Source organism: Microtus ochrogaster, chromosome 22, assembly GCF_000317375.1.
Source record: "Microtus ochrogaster isolate Prairie Vole_2 chromosome 22, MicOch1.0, whole genome shotgun sequence".
In the NCBI taxonomy this organism is placed as follows: Eukaryota; Metazoa; Chordata; class Mammalia; order Rodentia; family Cricetidae; genus Microtus; species Microtus ochrogaster.
Window position 1 is genome coordinate 8741820 of NC_022023.1, and position 17739 is coordinate 8759558.

General features: G+C 44.6%; 1 protein-coding gene across 1 annotated transcript in view; it reads left to right on the forward strand.

Annotated features, from left to right (window-relative positions):
• Positions 1–6: 6 nt before the first annotated feature.
• The window catches only part of Prcp (prolylcarboxypeptidase), a 47159-nt gene continuing 29426 nt past the window's right edge, over positions 7–17739 (forward strand). Inside the window, exon 1 of the mRNA XM_005357604.2 lies at positions 7–588. Coding sequence (XP_005357661.1) covers positions 427–588 — 162 coding nt within the window. The 5' untranslated portion in view covers positions 7–426. The remainder of the gene's footprint in view (positions 589–17739) is intronic.

Genomic DNA, 17739 nt, shown 5'->3' on the forward strand with positions numbered 1-17739 from the left:
TCTCTCTCTCTCTCTCTCTCTCTCTCTCTCTCTCTCTCTCTCTCTCTCTCTCTCTCTCCATTATGTAGGATTTGCGGGAACAGTGTGAAGGTGGCTATGTGACTATAAAGGCAGAACTATGGCGTGACCTAGAGAAGCGATAGGGTTCGGGGAGCCATAGATGAGGACGGGCCAAAGCCCTGCGGGATATAGGCCGACGTAGACGTTGACCGCAGTGGAGGTGGGCGGGGAGGAGAGGGAAGGCGAGTGACAAGGGGTAGCGGCGGCGACGCCGGTGGGATCAGGAGCTGCCTGGCTTTGGGTGTCCCGGAGGGAGGAGCTAGTCTGCAGCGGGCGGAGCTCCGAGCTGGGCCCGGCTTAGGCTGGGCGCTCTGGCCGGTAGCCCTCTTTCTCTAGCTGCCCAGCCTGAGGCTGCCAGCCTGAGCCATGGGCTGCCGGGCTCTCCTGCTCCTGCCTTTGCTATCACTTGGGGCCGCCACGACGATCCGGTCTGGGCTAAAGACCCTCGGCAGCCTGCGCTTGCCAACCAACCCCACATCCGACCCTGCCGTAGCCCATAACTACTCGGTTCTTTACTTCCAACAGAAGGTAAGCGGAGGCTGGGAAGTAGGGGTTCCAAGTCCCAGGTACCAACCGCCCGTACCTTGCTTGGCTGGTAAAACTGAATGGAGACCGCCGCCCACCTCCAAATTCAGACTCTAATGCTTAGGACTTACTTTGGTTTTAGTTCACAGTTTCTGGAGGGTAGCCCTAAGCCCTAATTTAAAATTTATCAATAAAAATGTTTCCATGTTCCCCAACAAAGACCAAAAGAAATTTCTTCCTCCAGTTGTGGAGGTCCGGTTACATTAAAAAAAAAAAAAGTCACACTTCACAACCAGCTCTCAGAGGATTCCTTAATCTAAATTCTTTATTTTTCCTTGGCCAAAACCGAATTTTGGAGACTAACCTTGGAGTCCAGGTCTCGGAGCTGGAATTCTATTGTGTGGCGACTAACCTTGACCTCTAGTTCTCTGAACACGAATTCTAATGTACCTACTATATAATACCAGCACCGTAAAGCGCCAGCCTGCTTTCTTCACTAAACTGCTCCTCTCAGTTCCAATGTTACCTCTGGAGGTTGAAGGTCTGCATCCACATCTGAGGAGCGTGCCAGGATCAGGTCCCTACTCTTTAGCTTGAGTCCACCCATTCAAGCCAGGCTTCTCCAGTGCCTTTGTACTTGGCCCACCAGTCTCAGTGTTAAAGTACCTGTGTCCTCTGAAATGACAAGGAACCCTAGATATATTTCCAGGAGTCGCTGTAGGCTTGAATGTGCAAGGCACTGGGTTTAGAAAAAGAATCCAAGAGCCTGAGCTTGGCTTTAGAACTCTCAGCAAGCTCTGGCCTAACTTTGGGATCTGAACAGGTTACAGTTAGTTTCTTGACTTACTGAAGGTTCTAGTGACGGTGAAATGAAGGCGGATAACACTCCCCTAGCAGAGGAGCTGTCTGAAGTTGGCAGGTATCAATGCCTGATGATAGACGGGAAGTTTGAATAGGAGTTTGGGGAAGAGGAACCGCATGGGGTTGTAGAACAGTTTAATTTTGAAGTTAAAAAAAAAAAACCCTAGAAATTTGGGTTTATGAAAAAGAGAAACTATTGTAATTTTAGCAGAGGTAGCAGAGTCTTTCTGAGGCAGCTCCTTTAGTCTCCTGCAGTATAGTTCCTCATTTGTACATTGAGGTGGAGTCAAGAGCATTGCTTCTTATACTTTCCCTGAGAAACCCTTTCTGTAGAGCCTGCTGCTGTGGAGGCTAGTTGGGTCGTGCTGGAATGAAGGCTGTGTTAGGAACCCTGGAAACTCCTCTTTCCCTGGCCCCCACCCTTGAAGTGTTCTGTTTCTATCTGCTTTCTTTATACTGGGATTTAAAAATAAACACATTTTTTTTTGTTCGTTATTGTACAAAACCAAAATTGTACTCAAGGCCTTTCACCCTTGAACTATCCCTAATCTTTGTACTGGAACTTTTTGGAGTGTTTTGTTACACATATGTAACTCTTTATAGCATCCAGTTCTTAGCAGAAAAGTTAGGGAGTGGGGTATAGAGCATGTGGTCTCTAAACTCTCTCTGGGAGTAATGCATGGGGGAACGGAAGGGTGGAGGGATAGAGTGATGCTAATTTGTTTTCCTTTGTCCTCTCTCTCTCTCTCTCTCTCTCTCTCTCTCTCTCTCTCGTGTGTGTGTGTGTGTGTGTGTGTGTGTGTGTGTGTGTGTGTGTGAAGTTACACTAGTGAGTGCACATATGAATCGGGGAAGAGGAGGTCAGGTGTCGTGCACCATCACTCCCTGCATTATTCCCCTGAGACAGGTTCTATTATTGAACCTGGAAGTTTAGCAGGCTGTTAGTCCCAGGGATCCCCCTGTCTTCACCCATTGGGGTTGCAGGGAAGTGTGGGGCCATGGCTGGCTTTTTATGTGGATGCTTTGATCTGAACTCGGGTCCCTATGCTCTCACACCAAATGCTCTTATTCAGTGAGCCATCCCCCCATCCCCTCTACTGTTTAATATAATTTAAGACCTTTAAAAGAGATTTTCAGGAGTTGGCAAGTATGTTTGAGTTTACTCAGTAAAACTTCATAAAACTTGAACAGAGTTTATACCGTCAGACACTTTTTTACTGCCATGTCTGCTTTATGTGTTGCTGGGAATTAGACCCGGGGCTTTGAGCTTGTCAGTCAAGCACCACTGAGCTACATCTCCACCCCATTTATACTTTTTTGTATGTATAATTGTGTTATATGTACATGTTCGTGTGGGTGTGTGCATGTGGTGTATACACCTGTACATATGTGTGGATGTTTGCAGGAGTTTTCTTCCTCAATTGCTCCCCATCTAACTTTGTGGGACAGGATTTCTCACTGAATTCAGGCTAGCTGGCCCATGAGCTCAAGAGATTTTCCTGTTTCTGCCTCTTAGGCTCTAGGATTATAGACATAAGCCATGTTTTTTAGAGAGTGTGAATATGGGGGAGATTCAGAACTCAGGCTCTTTACTGATAGCTATCTGTCTAGCCCCCACTTAAACATACAAATTTTTTTAAAGATTTATTTATTATGTATAGTGTTCTACCTGCATGTACACCTGCACACCAGGAGAGGGCACCAGATTTCAGTATAGATGGTTGTGAGCCACTGTGTAGTTGCTGGGAATTGAACTCAGGACCTCTGGAAGAGCAGCCAGTGCTCTTAAACTCTGAGCCATCTCTCCAGCCATTTATAATTCTTAACTAAAGTCTTTTTTTTTTTTTTTTTTTTTTTTATTTGAGAGACAGGGTTTCTCTGTAGTTTTTGGTGCCTGTCCTGGAACTAGCTCTTGTAGACCAGGCTGGCCTCGAACTCACAGAGATCCGCCTGCCTCTGCTTCCCGAGTGCATGTGCCACCACCGCCCAGCTAAAAGTGTATTCTTAGAAGTAGAAGAAGGCTCCAAGGCAGTATGTCATTCTAGGTGTAGTTAGCGAGCAAGGCAGATGTGTAAATAGGGTAAAGTCAAGGGTCACCTTGACCCCCAGCACAAAGAACAGCTTTTTTTCTGCCAGATTTCTTAATTCTGCCTGTGCCCAGAATGGCGTCTTTTGTTTTTATCACCTCAAATTTCTTATCTCTTATTTCTGCTCGAGTACTTTATCCACCTGGTTGCTCAGTCATTGGCCTAACTCAGGACTGTTGTGATTATGTCTCTTCTGGAGCCTGCTGGTCATCTGCACCCAGCTGTATTCCCCTTAACTGTCGGCCAGCATTTCTGTAAGTCTGTCTCTCGTTCCAGTGTGGGCCTCATGACCACTGGCCCCTGCAGGCCCTCCCCAGCTCCTTCCTTATTTGTGGGGTGAGCACATCAGTGGGCTGGGGTATTTTGACGTATGTACATCATTTCAGTTCTGCTTTCTGTTCCTGTTTGCGGTTCCCCTTCTCAACTTTTGCCCCAGATACCCATGTCCACTAAAATGAAGCTGTCGGGAGCTGCTTGCAAGAGGATATGGATATGCAAGAGGATATGGATCTTTTTCTCTTCTTTCCCCTCGTTTTTGGTTTCTGTTGCTGACCTTCCCTTGGACCTGGAGCACAGCTATTGTTGTATGAATTGTTAGCTGTTGCTATGTTTGACGATGGAGTTTCTGGATGGAGTATTGGAGCTCATGGAGCTGGCCTCTTAGGGATGATGTGCTTGATCTACATGGTGGAGGGCAGGGAGCTGGGTGGAAGTTAAACATGGTAATAATTAGCAGCACAAGCTCTAGAGACAAATAGCTTTGGAATGAATTCTGGTTTTGCCCTGAGTAAACTGATGAGCTGCTCGGAGGTAGCCCCTGTTTATATAGTTAGCAAGTGGTAATAACTGTACTGCACACCTCACGGGTTTGTTAGGAATGTGCTGATCTGTGCACACTCTAGCATGCAAAGTGCTTTTCTAGCAGTGCGAACCACTGGCCAGTCAGTAACAGCTAAGCAATAATTATTTTTATCTTTCTGTTGCTTAGTGCTTTAATTTACTTCTTTCCACCCAGAATAATATATTTAACAATTCCTTATAGCTAAAATTGTTATTCTGGGAAAGGTGAAGATCTCTTTGAGCCTTTTCTATTGCATTTTATTTGAAACTCTTGTTTTATAAGCTTACAGGATTGTAGCAAAGGGATTAATGCTTTTCTTTCTTGAAGTAATTTTTCTCTCAGGTAGACATGTAAAAAGAATACCAAACTATTTCTGTTTTTTTTTTCTCTATGCTATTTTGAGTTTTGGCAAAATGTGAAGGGAAAATTTGGTAATGGACATTGTTAGAATGACCTTTTATTAATCAGACTACTAAAATGGTAATTCTTTCTAGTAGCTGAGTGCCTACTGTTTTATCAGCTAATATTAAAATGTGAATGAGTGAGATGAATGTAATTTATGCCCTGGCAATGCTGACGCATGTGTGGGCACCCTGTAAGTGGTGGTTCTGTTTCATGGTCTAAGTTAATGAGGACAACTCTTCCTCAAGAGGGCACCAGATCTCATTACAGATGGTTGTGAGCCACCATGTGGTTGCTGGGAATTGAACTCAGGACCTTTGAAAGAGTAGGCAGTGCTCTTGACCGCTGAGCCATCTCTCCAGCCCATGTTAAAATGCTACTAAATACAAATCAACTTTAGGGTTTTCACTGTTGGCACATTTTGTGCTCTATGGGGTTTAGACACAGAACACTTCAGTCTGTGTTCTGGAATCAGCCCTTCCACTAACTTGTGACCTGGTCTTGGCCAGTTTCTTAACTCTCTCAACTATCCTTTACTAACCTTTGGAATGAGGTTGGCTGTGCCCATCGCTAATGCACCTTGAATTCTGCCTACCTAGTGCCTCTAGCCTGTGGTGCTCTGCATGAGGACAGCAGGGTGGCACAGGTTCTGGGTTTAGCCGTAATGTTCATTGCCCTTGGTGAGTTGCTCCTAGGCAGTATTTTCATCCTGACTTTGAAGGAGATATAAATAAAACTACAAAGTACATTTCAATTCAACATTTGTCATTTTTACTACCGTATATTTGTGGCTTCTGTTTGCTTGGTTGTAGGCCAGTTGGAGAAGAAAGAGCATCAGTAAGGAAAAGTCCTTACAGTATGTCTTATTTATCCTGGCTTCTAGTGCCTTGTACTGTGCTACCACGTGGTAGGTAGGTGTTTGCCCCCACCCCCTTTTGAGATGGAGTCCTGCTGCCAATTATATATTGACTTAGATTTTGAGATCCTCTTCCCTCAGACTCCCTGATGAGATCACAGGCAGATACTTGATTTACATGGTACAGATCATTAAGAAACTTTGAATTGAAAAAATTGACCACAAATTAAAGTGAAAAAAGCAGAAGAGTAAAATGAAATATAGAGCATGTGTCTAGAATATTGGTATTGTAGAAATCTGCTGGAACTTACTGAGAACTTTATGTGTTTTAGGTAATATGGTGACTATTTAGTAAACATTCACTTATTTAATCCTAATAGCCATACTGTGAGTAGATGCTACTACTATCCTACTTGATAGGGAAGAGTACTGTGTTGTGTGTTGTTTTTGCTCTTTACTCTTTTGGCTTTTTGGGGGGGTCCACCACCCAACTCCCAAATAAATCACACATGGCAACTTATTCTTACTTAGTAATGACTGGCCTTAGCTCGGTTGTTTCTTTCTAGCTTTTGTAACTTAAATTATCCCAACTATCTTTTGTCTCTGGGCTTTTCCTTTTCTTACTTCTGTATATCCTCCATGACTGGCTGAGAGGCTGGGTTGCTGGCCCCCCGAGTCCTCCTCTCCTTGTTCTCTCATCGCTTCTTCTCTTCCTCAGTTCTCCTTGTTTATCCTCTCTGCCTGCCAGCCCCGCCCAGCCTTGCTCCTGCCTCAATATTGGCCGTTCAGCTTTTTATTAGACCATCAGGTGTTTTAGACAGGCAAAGAATCACAGCTTCACAGAATTAAACAAATGCAGAATAAACAAAAGTCACACACCTGAAAATAATATTCCCCGACAGTATTGTGGGGTCTCTGCAAACCCCAGGGTTAGCCGAGTCATGATCCGCATGAGGCATGAAAGAAATCCGGTTCAACACTACTTAGATGGTGTTGGTTTAGAGTCTGACACTCGGCAGTTTATTTTAGTCATATTTAAATTAAGCACAGCAGAATTTTGGAAAAAGTTTCTGATGATAATTAACAATCCCATGTATACAACAAAGTTTAGGACATGTTTACATTGAAACTCTTTGCAAACTCTTTGGCCTCTTCTATAAAGATGGGTACTGTTGCTGGGTGGTGGTTGCATATACCTTTAATCCCAGCTCTCGGGAGGTACAGGCCAGCAGATCTCTGTGAGTTTGAGGCCAGCCTGATCTACAGAGTGAGATCAAGGACAAGCTCCAAAGCTACACAGAGAAACCCGTCTCAAAAAAAAAAGATGGGTAAAAAAAAAAAAAAAAAAAAAACACCAAAAGTACAATCCTGACAATTACCCTATGTCTTGTAGTGATTATTTTCTAAATGACTGAGATAAACCTTATAGTCTGTGGGTGAGTCAGGCTTGGCCTGGCCTCACAGGCAGAACAGAAGTCACCTAGGCTGTTGTAAAGTATAAGTTACATTTCCCATGCTGATGGGTGTTATTGACTGAGAAGAATGCCTCTAAAGATAAAGGTCTAGGGAGGAAGAGTCTGGGGCAGCCAGGTGTGACCTGGCCCTACAGATGGCACAGGTCACCAGGCTGTTAATTACATCCATTCCCAGCTTTGTGGGCAGAAAACAGACAACCCATGTGTTTGAACTATTCGGCTTCTCTGGCACTACAAGAACCTTGTGCCCTCTAGTTATATCATATATTTTGTTTTTCTGGAAAAACTCCAAAGAGTCACTCTCTTATTTTGTAATGCCTGTCAGAATAAGCCAGGTTGTGCTGCTATAGTAAAACCCCCAAACTTCAGTGACCTCACGTATGAGTAAGGGGCTGACCGAGTCTTCCTTTCAACATGTGTTTTCATGATGACTGGAAAGTATAAAAAGGGACCATGGAAAGTCAAGCACATGATCCACAGAGAACTTAACACAGATTATTTCTTTTTCACAGTTTCTTGGCTTGGGCTGGTTAATCAATGGTCCTAAGCCACAGAGTAGAGAGACAAGAAGTTTTGGAGCGCCTTGGGGGAGAGATGGTACTCATGACTGCTGTACTTGGTCATTTACCCACCCACCAGCCCATGTGCTGAACATGGACCAGTGTCTTTCATAATCAGGGTAGGAAGGTAGAAAGGGGGACAGACTGCATGGGAACCTTGACTATTGTAAGGAATTGAGTCTTTACTGAGGATTAAGTGAGAAGCCTTTTGAGCATCAATAGTAGCAGAGTGACATATGTTTTAACAGATGTGAGCTGGCTATTGTGTTGATGGACTATGGAGGAGAACTGGGTGGAGCAGAAAGAGTAGGCTACTGAAAAAGGATTCAGATGTCAGTGTTGGATTAAATTAGTAGACTAGTAGCTGAAGTGTGAGAAGGGTTCAAGGTCAGGAATTTCTTTGAAGATACAGTAGAGAGGTACAGTTGATGTATAGATGTGGGCTGAGAGGTAAGTAGAGGTTGATGGTTCCATGGTTTCTTGACCCGAAAGGATTGGAAGATGAAATTGTCACTTACTAAGATGGGGAAAGCTTCGGGAGGAGTAAGTTTGGGCACGGGAGGAGACGAAGAACTTGTTCCTAGACCTGCTGTTTGAGTCAGGAGTTCATTGGACAGGTGGAGCAGGAAACATTTGAGCCTCTTCATATGCAGATAAGCTGTAAAGTCATGGATGGAAAAGAACAACCGAGGAGGCAGCGAAGATGTTTTCTTGTAGATGCTCATCTTAGCTGGGCGTGGTGAAGAGCGCTTGCAGTTCCTGCCAGTCAGGAGGCAGGGGCGGGAGGAGCACTTGGTGACCTGGCCAGCCTAGATCAGTGCGACAGGGCCGTAGAGCATGTCAAGGGCATGATTGCAGCCACTGGCCATGGTACTTCAGCTGTGTGAGCAGGGGGGTAAGGATGAGTGGCGTGAAGGAATCGTGAGGTTGAAGGGTTTAGGGACGCATGGTAGAAATAGTAAGCTTCAATGAAAGAAGAAAGATGAATGCCTGACATTTCAGAGTACTCAAGATTGGAGTTATTGGGAATGACAAGATCTAGGATTTGAAGAAGAGGTAGTGATCAAGCAGAAGACAAAATTATTGGAAGATGGAAGAAAATGCAGCAAGATAAATGAAAAAAAAAATCCAAAGGTGTTCCATGGAATGGTAGTAAACAAGGTACTCATGTGGAAGAGGGGAAAAGAACAGGTCACTGGTGATTGTATGAGAGGGATGCCAAGGTTGGCTAGCTCCATGACGACATGTTAGTGCAGGAGCTGGGGAGGAAGAAGGAAGACTTGAAAACAAAGAGAAGGCCACCCCAACTCAGGGAGCAGTAATGGGATGGTACTGAGAGCCACACCATCACTTGACAGGTCCCAGTGCGCTCGCAAGTTTGTCTATAACTGCGCAGAGTGAAGGGTGGTTTAGCAGTGGTGGAATATCCGCAGTCGGTGAAATCTCATCTGTACTTTCTACTTCTCAATATCTTTTAAATTACAATGAGTCATGAAATGATCGGTTTAAAAAGGTATAATAAAAATTTGCTTTGTTTTGACTGACAGTGCCTAGGCCTGGGCACTCTGAGGCCATCAGTACCATGGCTCTGACCCGGGTAGACATAGTCTCTCTCGTTTCTCCTTTACTGTGCCCCCATGGCAGCTTCGCGTCTGTTCTCTTTTACTTCCTTGTCTTTTGTTTACAACCAGGACAAGAATTAATAAAAGGAGGAAAAAAATGTCCTTTCCTACCTCATTTCTCCATGATTACAAGAGGAATAGAGGGGAAGAACCAGTAAGATTGCCAAGAGGGTGTGTCTGAAAGGGAGTGAAAGCCACAGAAATCCGACCAGAGCTGTCATTTGCTCCAACCCTTTACCTCGCCCATCCGTCTGCTTTTAGTCTGACTGCAGCAGCAAGGTGCTCACTCACTTACTCCCATGGTTACTCCCAGTTTCCCCCACGGTTCCATCCCCCCTGCCCCGCAGTTCCCCCATTGCTGCTTTTAGGTCATTGTCAAACCCTTTCTAGGTGGTCTCTCACCCCAACTGTTCTGCGCCCAGCTTAATTTTCTCCTCCCTGTGTCCATCCCCCTGACACAAATAATCCCAGTCGTAAATAATAGATACCATTTAAGCTATTTCTGTGTCCTAGGCAGTGTTCCAAGCACTTCAGTCGTTTTCAAAGTGGCCCTATCTTGGTCCTAATATCTCTAATTTATTCATGAGGAAATGGGACCACAGGAGTTAGCTATTTTAATCACTATTCCAGTCTGCCCCCCTGATATTTCTATGTGAAGTTTCTTATAGGTTTGACTCTTTCTCTGCAGGCCAATTATTACAAAACATTTGAGGATATGTTTATATACATTAAGCATGGCTTTGGACACAGCAGTTTGACTTCTCCTTAGGAGCTCATTTTCTGCCTGGGCCATAAAAATATAACAAGCTAAGAAGATTATAGCTGGGGGACTGGAGCAATGGCTCCGTGGTTACATACAGGCTGCTCTTTCAGAGGACCAAGATTCAATCCCTAGCACCCACATGACTGCTCACAACCATCTAATGTTCCAGGGGTCTAATGTCCTCTTCTCTTCTCCAAAGGTACCTCACACAGGTGCACAGAACCCATGAGGGCAAAACACCTATCCACACAAAGTAATTAAACCGATTACACTTGGAATGGTTATCTTGAAACAAATATGTGGGAGGGTGTGGTGTGTTTATGTGTCTGTGTGCCGTGTGTGAGGACAGTTTCTCTGAGGAAAGGACCTTGGACCTGAGCAGAAAGAAAACCTGAGAACCTGAGGTGTCAGTTATTTTGGACTCTTGTTTCTCTTGTAATCTTTTCACTTGTAATGTTAGTGTTGAATCCATCTGTCGTCTATTATTTTCATTTGTGTACCCCCACTGTTGTAACCCCATTGCTGTGGCACCCTAACTTCTGGAAAAGAAGACCAGTTGGTTGTCTCCGTAGATCCCTTTCTACTATTGTCCCGATGGGTCACATTCATCATCTAAATCAAGTCACTCTTCTGCTCAGAATGTGCCAGGGTTGCCTATTAAGAACACTATCCTGAGCTTAGCTTGGTGACTCGTGCCTGTAATCCTAGCACTTGGAAGACCAAGACTGGAGGGTTGTCATGAGTTCAAGTCAGCTTGAAGTACGGCGTGAGATGCTGTCTTAGGCCAAGGGAGGAATTGGGGGGGGGGAGAACAGAATCTGGTTGCATTGATGGGTTTTCACTCTGTGCCTCCAGTTTCTAATCTGCTCTCCACACACGTTCATTCCTTTCCCGTCTCTGTTCCCAGCCCACATTGTTACCTCCCATTGTCTCTCGGTTAGCCCTGCCCTTCCTGCCCTTATCAGCCTCATCCACTGGTCTGTTTCTAAAGCTCCCTCGCAGACACTGCCCCTGCCCATCTGTAGCGTACGGCTGGGTAGCTCTTTATACTTTTCTGGTGGCAGGTGTCTTATCTTGCCTTATGTTAGGGTATTTGCTTTGTACCCTTCTGTTAGTGCCCCTGCCCCTTTGTTTTTGAGATAGATCCTCAGTGCATATAGGCTCAAACTGTGATCCACCTGTCTCTGCATCCACCATGCCTAGTTTACAGGGTGTGCCGCCATACCTGACTTCTATTCCTTTTGAAAAACTGGACCATATTTTTTGACATCACCTGTGCTCTCCCATGGCACCGAACATTATTGCACTTAGCATATATTGTCTCCACAACTCTTGTTAATCTGTAGCTTGTGCTCTTCCTCTCGTCCACATTGATATACACTGAAGTAGGAAAGAGCCGTTTATATGGAGATGGTGATAGCTACGTAAATTTATGTCTAGCTTTTGTTTCTTCTTGATGAACTAATTATCAGATAAAAAGGTCTGTTTGTTTTCACCGTGCTCCTCTTGACAGTCCTCAAGCTGTCCCTAGAAGTTTATTTTAGCCCTCCTTCCAGCTCACCTATAAGGAGATTCAGATGCTGACAATTAATTCGCTGCTTTTCTTCCTTTGGCATATAGACTGTAGCTGTTGATAGGGTGAAAATTAAAACATTAAGAAAAAGGTGGGCCAAGCAGCTATCTCAGTTTAGTGCTTGCTTTGGAAGCATGAGGACCTGAGCTTGATGCCTAGAAACTCATGTTTCAAAAAAAAAAAAAAAAAATATGAGCATCCTGGTGTATGCTCCTCATTCCAGCACAGGAAGGCAGAGACAGGAGCATCCCTTGGGCTTGTCGACTGCCTGTTCAGGTAACTCCAGGCCAGTGAGAGACCTTGTCTCAAAATAAGGTAGATAGGTTTTGAGGAGTGACATCTGAGGTTGTTCTCTGGCTTCTACACATGGATGGAAACACACATACGCACAATAAAACAAAAGAGAAAAATGCCTTCTTAAAGGTCATTGCGTCATTGCTGGCAGGGGGTGTATCTCATTGGTGGAGTTTGTACTTAGCATGGTCATGGCATGTATGTGTGTACACATGTACATGCATGTGTGTGCACACATACACATTTAAAAATACTTGTATGGTGGCTAATTGTCTCCCATTCAAGTGCACTAGAGAGCTAAAGGAAATATGATTTTGTTAAAGCACAAGGCTAATTTTGTAGAAATCTTCACTTGTCCTCACATGCACTCCTCACTCAAGTAGCTGTGCTACCACTGGTGAGAACGGGTCTCCAGCTAGTCCCGCCTCCGCCAAGCCCACGGTGTCATGCATCTTCCCACTCACATTTTATAGGCGGACATGTCAGGAAAACCCAGGTTGTCAATGTCTGATTTCCTCGGGAGCTTCCTTTGAGCAGTGCTGCATTTAGGACGTGCTGTTTGGAGATGAGAAGAAAACTTTCCTTTGCCCCCTGAAGGTCTGCTGGAATAAATTAGAACACAGATGAAATTGGAGGAAATATACACAAATCAGTGAACATGCACAGGGGCTATCACAGGAACATGACCTCTGATAGTTCGGTATGATTCAGGTACTTCCTCTGGAAAGGATGTGAGGTTGTTGACAACTCGGAGGGCTCCTAATCTGAAGACAGAAATTAATTAGCTTGTAAAATGTTTCTCTTTGGAATTAGAATGAGTCTAAGGGACAGGCATTATCTGGTGATGAAATTCATTTCCCAGTCTTCCTTTTGTTATAGTGAGGTTTGAGATGGGGCTCTGGGGTCCCAGCAATGGTGGAGATTCTGTCCCCGCAGAAGGTCTTTCATATCCTCTGGTGCCTTCTAACTCCTTTCTCTTCCCACTCTGTTATACAGCATTGCGGCTTTGAGGAAATGCTTTTAAAAGTTATTAAGTTTTAATAAGTGCCATTATTACTAATTCACATTCTTTTCCCCACCATGTGTGTTGTGTGTGTGTGTGAGAGACACTTTGATACAGGTGTCATTTAGGGAAGTATTCTATAGGAGTCCACAGATGATAAAAAGCGTGCTATATTGGTCTACACCCAGTAAGTCTGGCCAACTACACTGTGGTTTAATTACCCCATTTAAACAAAGAACGGCAGGCCAGACAATGACTCTGACTCATCAGATAGGAGAGTAAGGAAGTACTTGTTATTCTTGGTCGATTGGTCGATTTTTATTTCTGTGTAGTTTGAGGCAGGGTCATGCTGCAGACACTGTCCTTTTAAACACTCGGAAATCTCTGCCACTTCCTGAGGCTGATGGCTTCTTCCTCTGAGGGAGCAGCTCAAGGGACACAGCAGGGAAAAGCAGGGTGACAGCTCTCTTGTCCTTGGTGCTGATGGACTTCCTTTCTTTCCCTGGACCTTTGTCTTTTCATGACAATGAGAAGTTCCTGCTAAGAGGGGACTTCTGTTTGCCCAAGCCTGTGCTCTAATTTCTAAGGCGTAACCACTCTTTATAAGGCAGGAGCCCATGGATACTAATTTGTACACAAGTGTTTCCGATCCTGAGTGTATCTGCCTCTATCTTACTTGTCTGAGGACCTGGAAATTCTGTAGCACCAAAACTCATCTTTCTGAACACACAGCTCACAAGTACAGGCAACTCTAGGTGAGGACATGCATTCCCTGGCTTGACTTGTGCATTCTGAGCATCTTTCCTTGACCTTCTAAGAAGTCTTGACTCTCCACCTTTGCTCAGTTTTGGAGAACTGAAATAATAATGCAAGTGATTTTTAAGCTCTATCTAAAGACCTTGATGAAAACTGGCTTTGGTTCTTCAGGTTGAACACCTTAAGACTAAATGCTTATATTCCCTAACATCCTTCCCAGATACAGGTATCCCAGACTAGTAAAGATTGTAACAAGTTTTAGTGTGTTTACAATCCTTTCTAAAAACCGCTCTGCTACTTTTCCTGTCTCTCTTAGCCTAGTCACTTGGGACTGCCTGATTTCATCATCTTCATAGCTTTCCCCCAGATCTAGCCACTGTAGGCTTTCATGATTTCTTCCTGGTTTATACCCGCCTCTTCACGTCAGCGCCTTCCTTTCTGCAATGCTCGCCAGTCAACTTAGGACCTTGCTGCAAACTAGGCAAATGCTGTGCCACCAAGCCACTCCCCAGCCTCATTCATGCCACTTGTCTCCATTTCTCGGGGTTAGCTCCTGTTCCATGTAACTCCAGATTACATTATAATAGCTTTTCAGTCTCTCTGTTCTTCCCCCCCAGACTAGCTTCTCCCTTCTAGTCCAACATACTGGACCTCGCTTCAGTTTTAATTTTCCTCCAAGACTCTCTCCAACTGACCTGGCCAGGTAGGAGCTATCTTTCTCCACACCACCCTACAATTTACTGTCTGTGGTATCCACCTGGCTGCTAAATGTGCTCTAATTTATGAGACTGTCTGAGCTGTAATTATTTCTTGGAATGTGATTTAACAGGTAATTGTTCTTTATATAGAGTTATACTCACAGGGGGCATAATGCACTTCGCCTTTCTATTAAGATAAAAATTATTTGAAAACCTGTAGGTTGGTTGCTCAGTGGTATGAACTTTTGTTTAAAAGATGCCATGACCCAATAAATTGATTTTATAGTCCATTATTATCTTATAAAACATTGACTAGCTCATACAAAGATAAATGTTTCTCATAATGGCAAAATAAGGCTAGAAACGGGCCTACCACAGGGTGAGCCTAAGATAAGAACATAAGGTTGGAAAGAGATATATGAGGATGGGAATTCAGAGGAGACACAATTCATGGTGAAAACAACTTCCTCTGCAGGAAGATGGTTCTGTTTGAGGAAAAGAGACTTTGGCATTTATCTCTTAGACAAACTCCACAGGGAAAATTAAGGGGGCATCAGGAGCAAAAAGAGCCCCTCACTCTAGAGTCTAAGTGAACTTTCTCACCAGCGGAGAGTCCAGAGTGTTGTTACAACTAGAAAACTTTACTGTAAACCTTGCCTCCATAGTGACAGTATTTTTATAAAGAGATTTTTAAAAAGGATTCTAAGGTTTATTGTAGGGAGGTGGGGGCAAGGAAGGGAGGAGAGAATGGGATTTAGGGAGGCCTAGCCAGAGTTAAGATGTATGTAAAGCTGAAAACAATCCTGACACTTGCTAAGTTAATTTAAAACTTAATAAAAAAAGTTTGGCTGGAGATACCCTGGGCTAATGGCTAATGCTGCTCATAGAAGCCACTTTCATTAAGTGAAAATCCCAGTGTTAGGAGTGGACTGCCTCCCTGTGAGTTGGTCAGGGCGGTCCCTTAAGCTTCCAGACATTGTAGGCCAATGCCATGGCTGTTGGTTTCCCACCACAACTAGATTATAAGACCTTATAGCTGAAGAAGCCACTGGTTACAGGACACAGAGAAAACAAACAAACGAGATGGAGGCTTCCTTCCAGCCTGCTAGCCTTCATGGTTTCAGAGTTGCCACCCAAGCTGCCAGGGGAGGATTGTCATCAGCAGTCTTACTTAATGTGTACCCTTTGTGCAGAGCTACTAGCTGGCCAGAGCCACTAGTCTAGTAGTGGCAAGTCTGCTGTAGGAGGAAGCAACCTTCTGTTGGTTTGTTCCAAAGGAGAGGCTCCACTTCTGGTTCTATAAACCCTGGGAAAGCCCTTGTCTAGGGAGGTCAGATTCCCCAGTGGGGAAGCTGCTGATGCTGGGTTGATGAATGGGCATGATGTAACTGTCAAATTGCATCCTTAATAATTGTGTTTATGCTTATAGAGTAAAGCAGTAACTGCAGAGACTCATAACTCTTCAAAGGGCTGAGAATCAGTAACTGTTGAATGCTTAGGCATGAACAAGACATCTCTGTTGCCCTGTCCTAGCCTCAGGGAAAACTGCAGAAGAGGGGTGGAAAGAATGTAAGCCCAAGGAAGGATTGTAGTTGGGCAGAGCATGGCACTTGGACTTCTGAACTCACAGAAACTGCAATTATCTGCACAAGATGGGGTCCATGTCCCACCTCATGAAGCCCCACCCTCCCTCCCTGAGGATTTGTCAGTAGTAATGGCTTCTAGAGAAGGAAGAAACATTTTCTCTAGTGGCGTAGTTGCTGGAAAGGTGCCCCTGTTCCTGTAACATGCAGCCCTAGTGAAAAACATTGGGTCATTACGAAGAAAATGGGCAAAGCACTTGTCATGCAAATGTGAAGACTTTAGTTTGAATCCCCTCAGCTCACAAAAAGCCAGGGATGGCAGTGCCTCTGTAGTCCCAGGGCTTCTACGGCAAGATAGGAGTTGGAGACAGGAAAACCCTGCAATCTCGTGGACCAGGTTAGCCAAGTCTATACAATGCTGAAAAAGCAAAGAGACCCTGTTTCAAGATGCAGTGTGAGGCTTACCCACCAGCCATCCTCTGACTTCCGTACATGAGCTGTGGCACGTGAGTGCCCTTCTCCAGAGGTGCAATGTGAAAGTAGAAGGGGTACTAACCGGGAAAGGGGAGAGGTTCACTGGGAGTGAGCACTGGACAGGAGGGGTAACAGGTGAGCATGATAACAAATGCATCACAGACTGTATAAAAATCATATATACGTAATGGCAAGACTCTCTTTGAACCCCCACACCCTTCTCAGGTATGCATCAGATTTTTCCTAGGTGCCTTTCTCTTCTTATGACTGAATATAAACTTCAAATAAAACTTTTCTATGGCAAAGTCACAAGTCCTAGCCTTGCCTGTGTAGAGGCAAAGTATCTGAAAAGACCTGTTCAGGATGCTGAGTGGTCCATTGGGTGATGTCTCCTGCTCCGTACTCCCACAGGCCAATAGTTTACAGATCTTCCTTGCCAAAGCTTTCCTTTTTTTTTTTTTTAAACAAGGGCAGGTGTGTAACACACATTTCCATCTTCTAGCCTTCCTCAGGCTCTTGATTTCTCTTTCTTGCTCTCCCTCAGTGTTCACGTGCTTGTTTACCTGCAGGGCTTGTTGAAGTTTTCTGACTTGCACGTGGAGAGAGGAGAGCAGCATCTCATCTATTCTGAGGATGAGTAAAAGTGGTCATTCCACAATGATGAGCTCCAATGATGAGGCATGGAGGAAAACCTCACTGGCAAATGATGGTGATTGCCATCTCATGGCAGGCTGCCAGCACTGTAGTTTTCAAGGGAGGGGATGCTTTACTAAGTCTAAATGGCAGGCTAATTATGGTACCTTAGTCAGCTTACCTCTGAATGTGCCACTTCGTTTTTTCTCTCTTGGAGTTTGTACTAGCAGAGTTGTAAGCCATGCTTGTTTTGTTTTATTCGGGTGCTGAGGCTCAAACCCAGGGCTTTGATGCTAGGCTATCCTATCCCTTTTTTGACTGACCTCTGTGATGCTCTGTCAGAAGAAAGCTGTGGATTTGATGGCGTGCTCACCTTTCCTGTGATCTGCCGCCAGACACTAAGCACCGTGAACACAAGACCCTGTGCATCTTGTTCACCTGCACATTTCTGCTGATTGCCCCATGGCGGTGACTCAAGAAACGCGTGTCCTGTCAGTGTGTTTAGCCAGTGACGGCCATTTGTTTGTACATCCTATTAACTCTGGGCAGTTGTCATCAAAGATGTTGGTGTAGTGCCAGCACACCTGAAAGTCATCAAAGGAAGCCACAGGGTCTCTTTTGAACTTGCTGTGATTGTTCTAGGTTTTGGTTTAGCTGAGGATGTCCTCTGCCC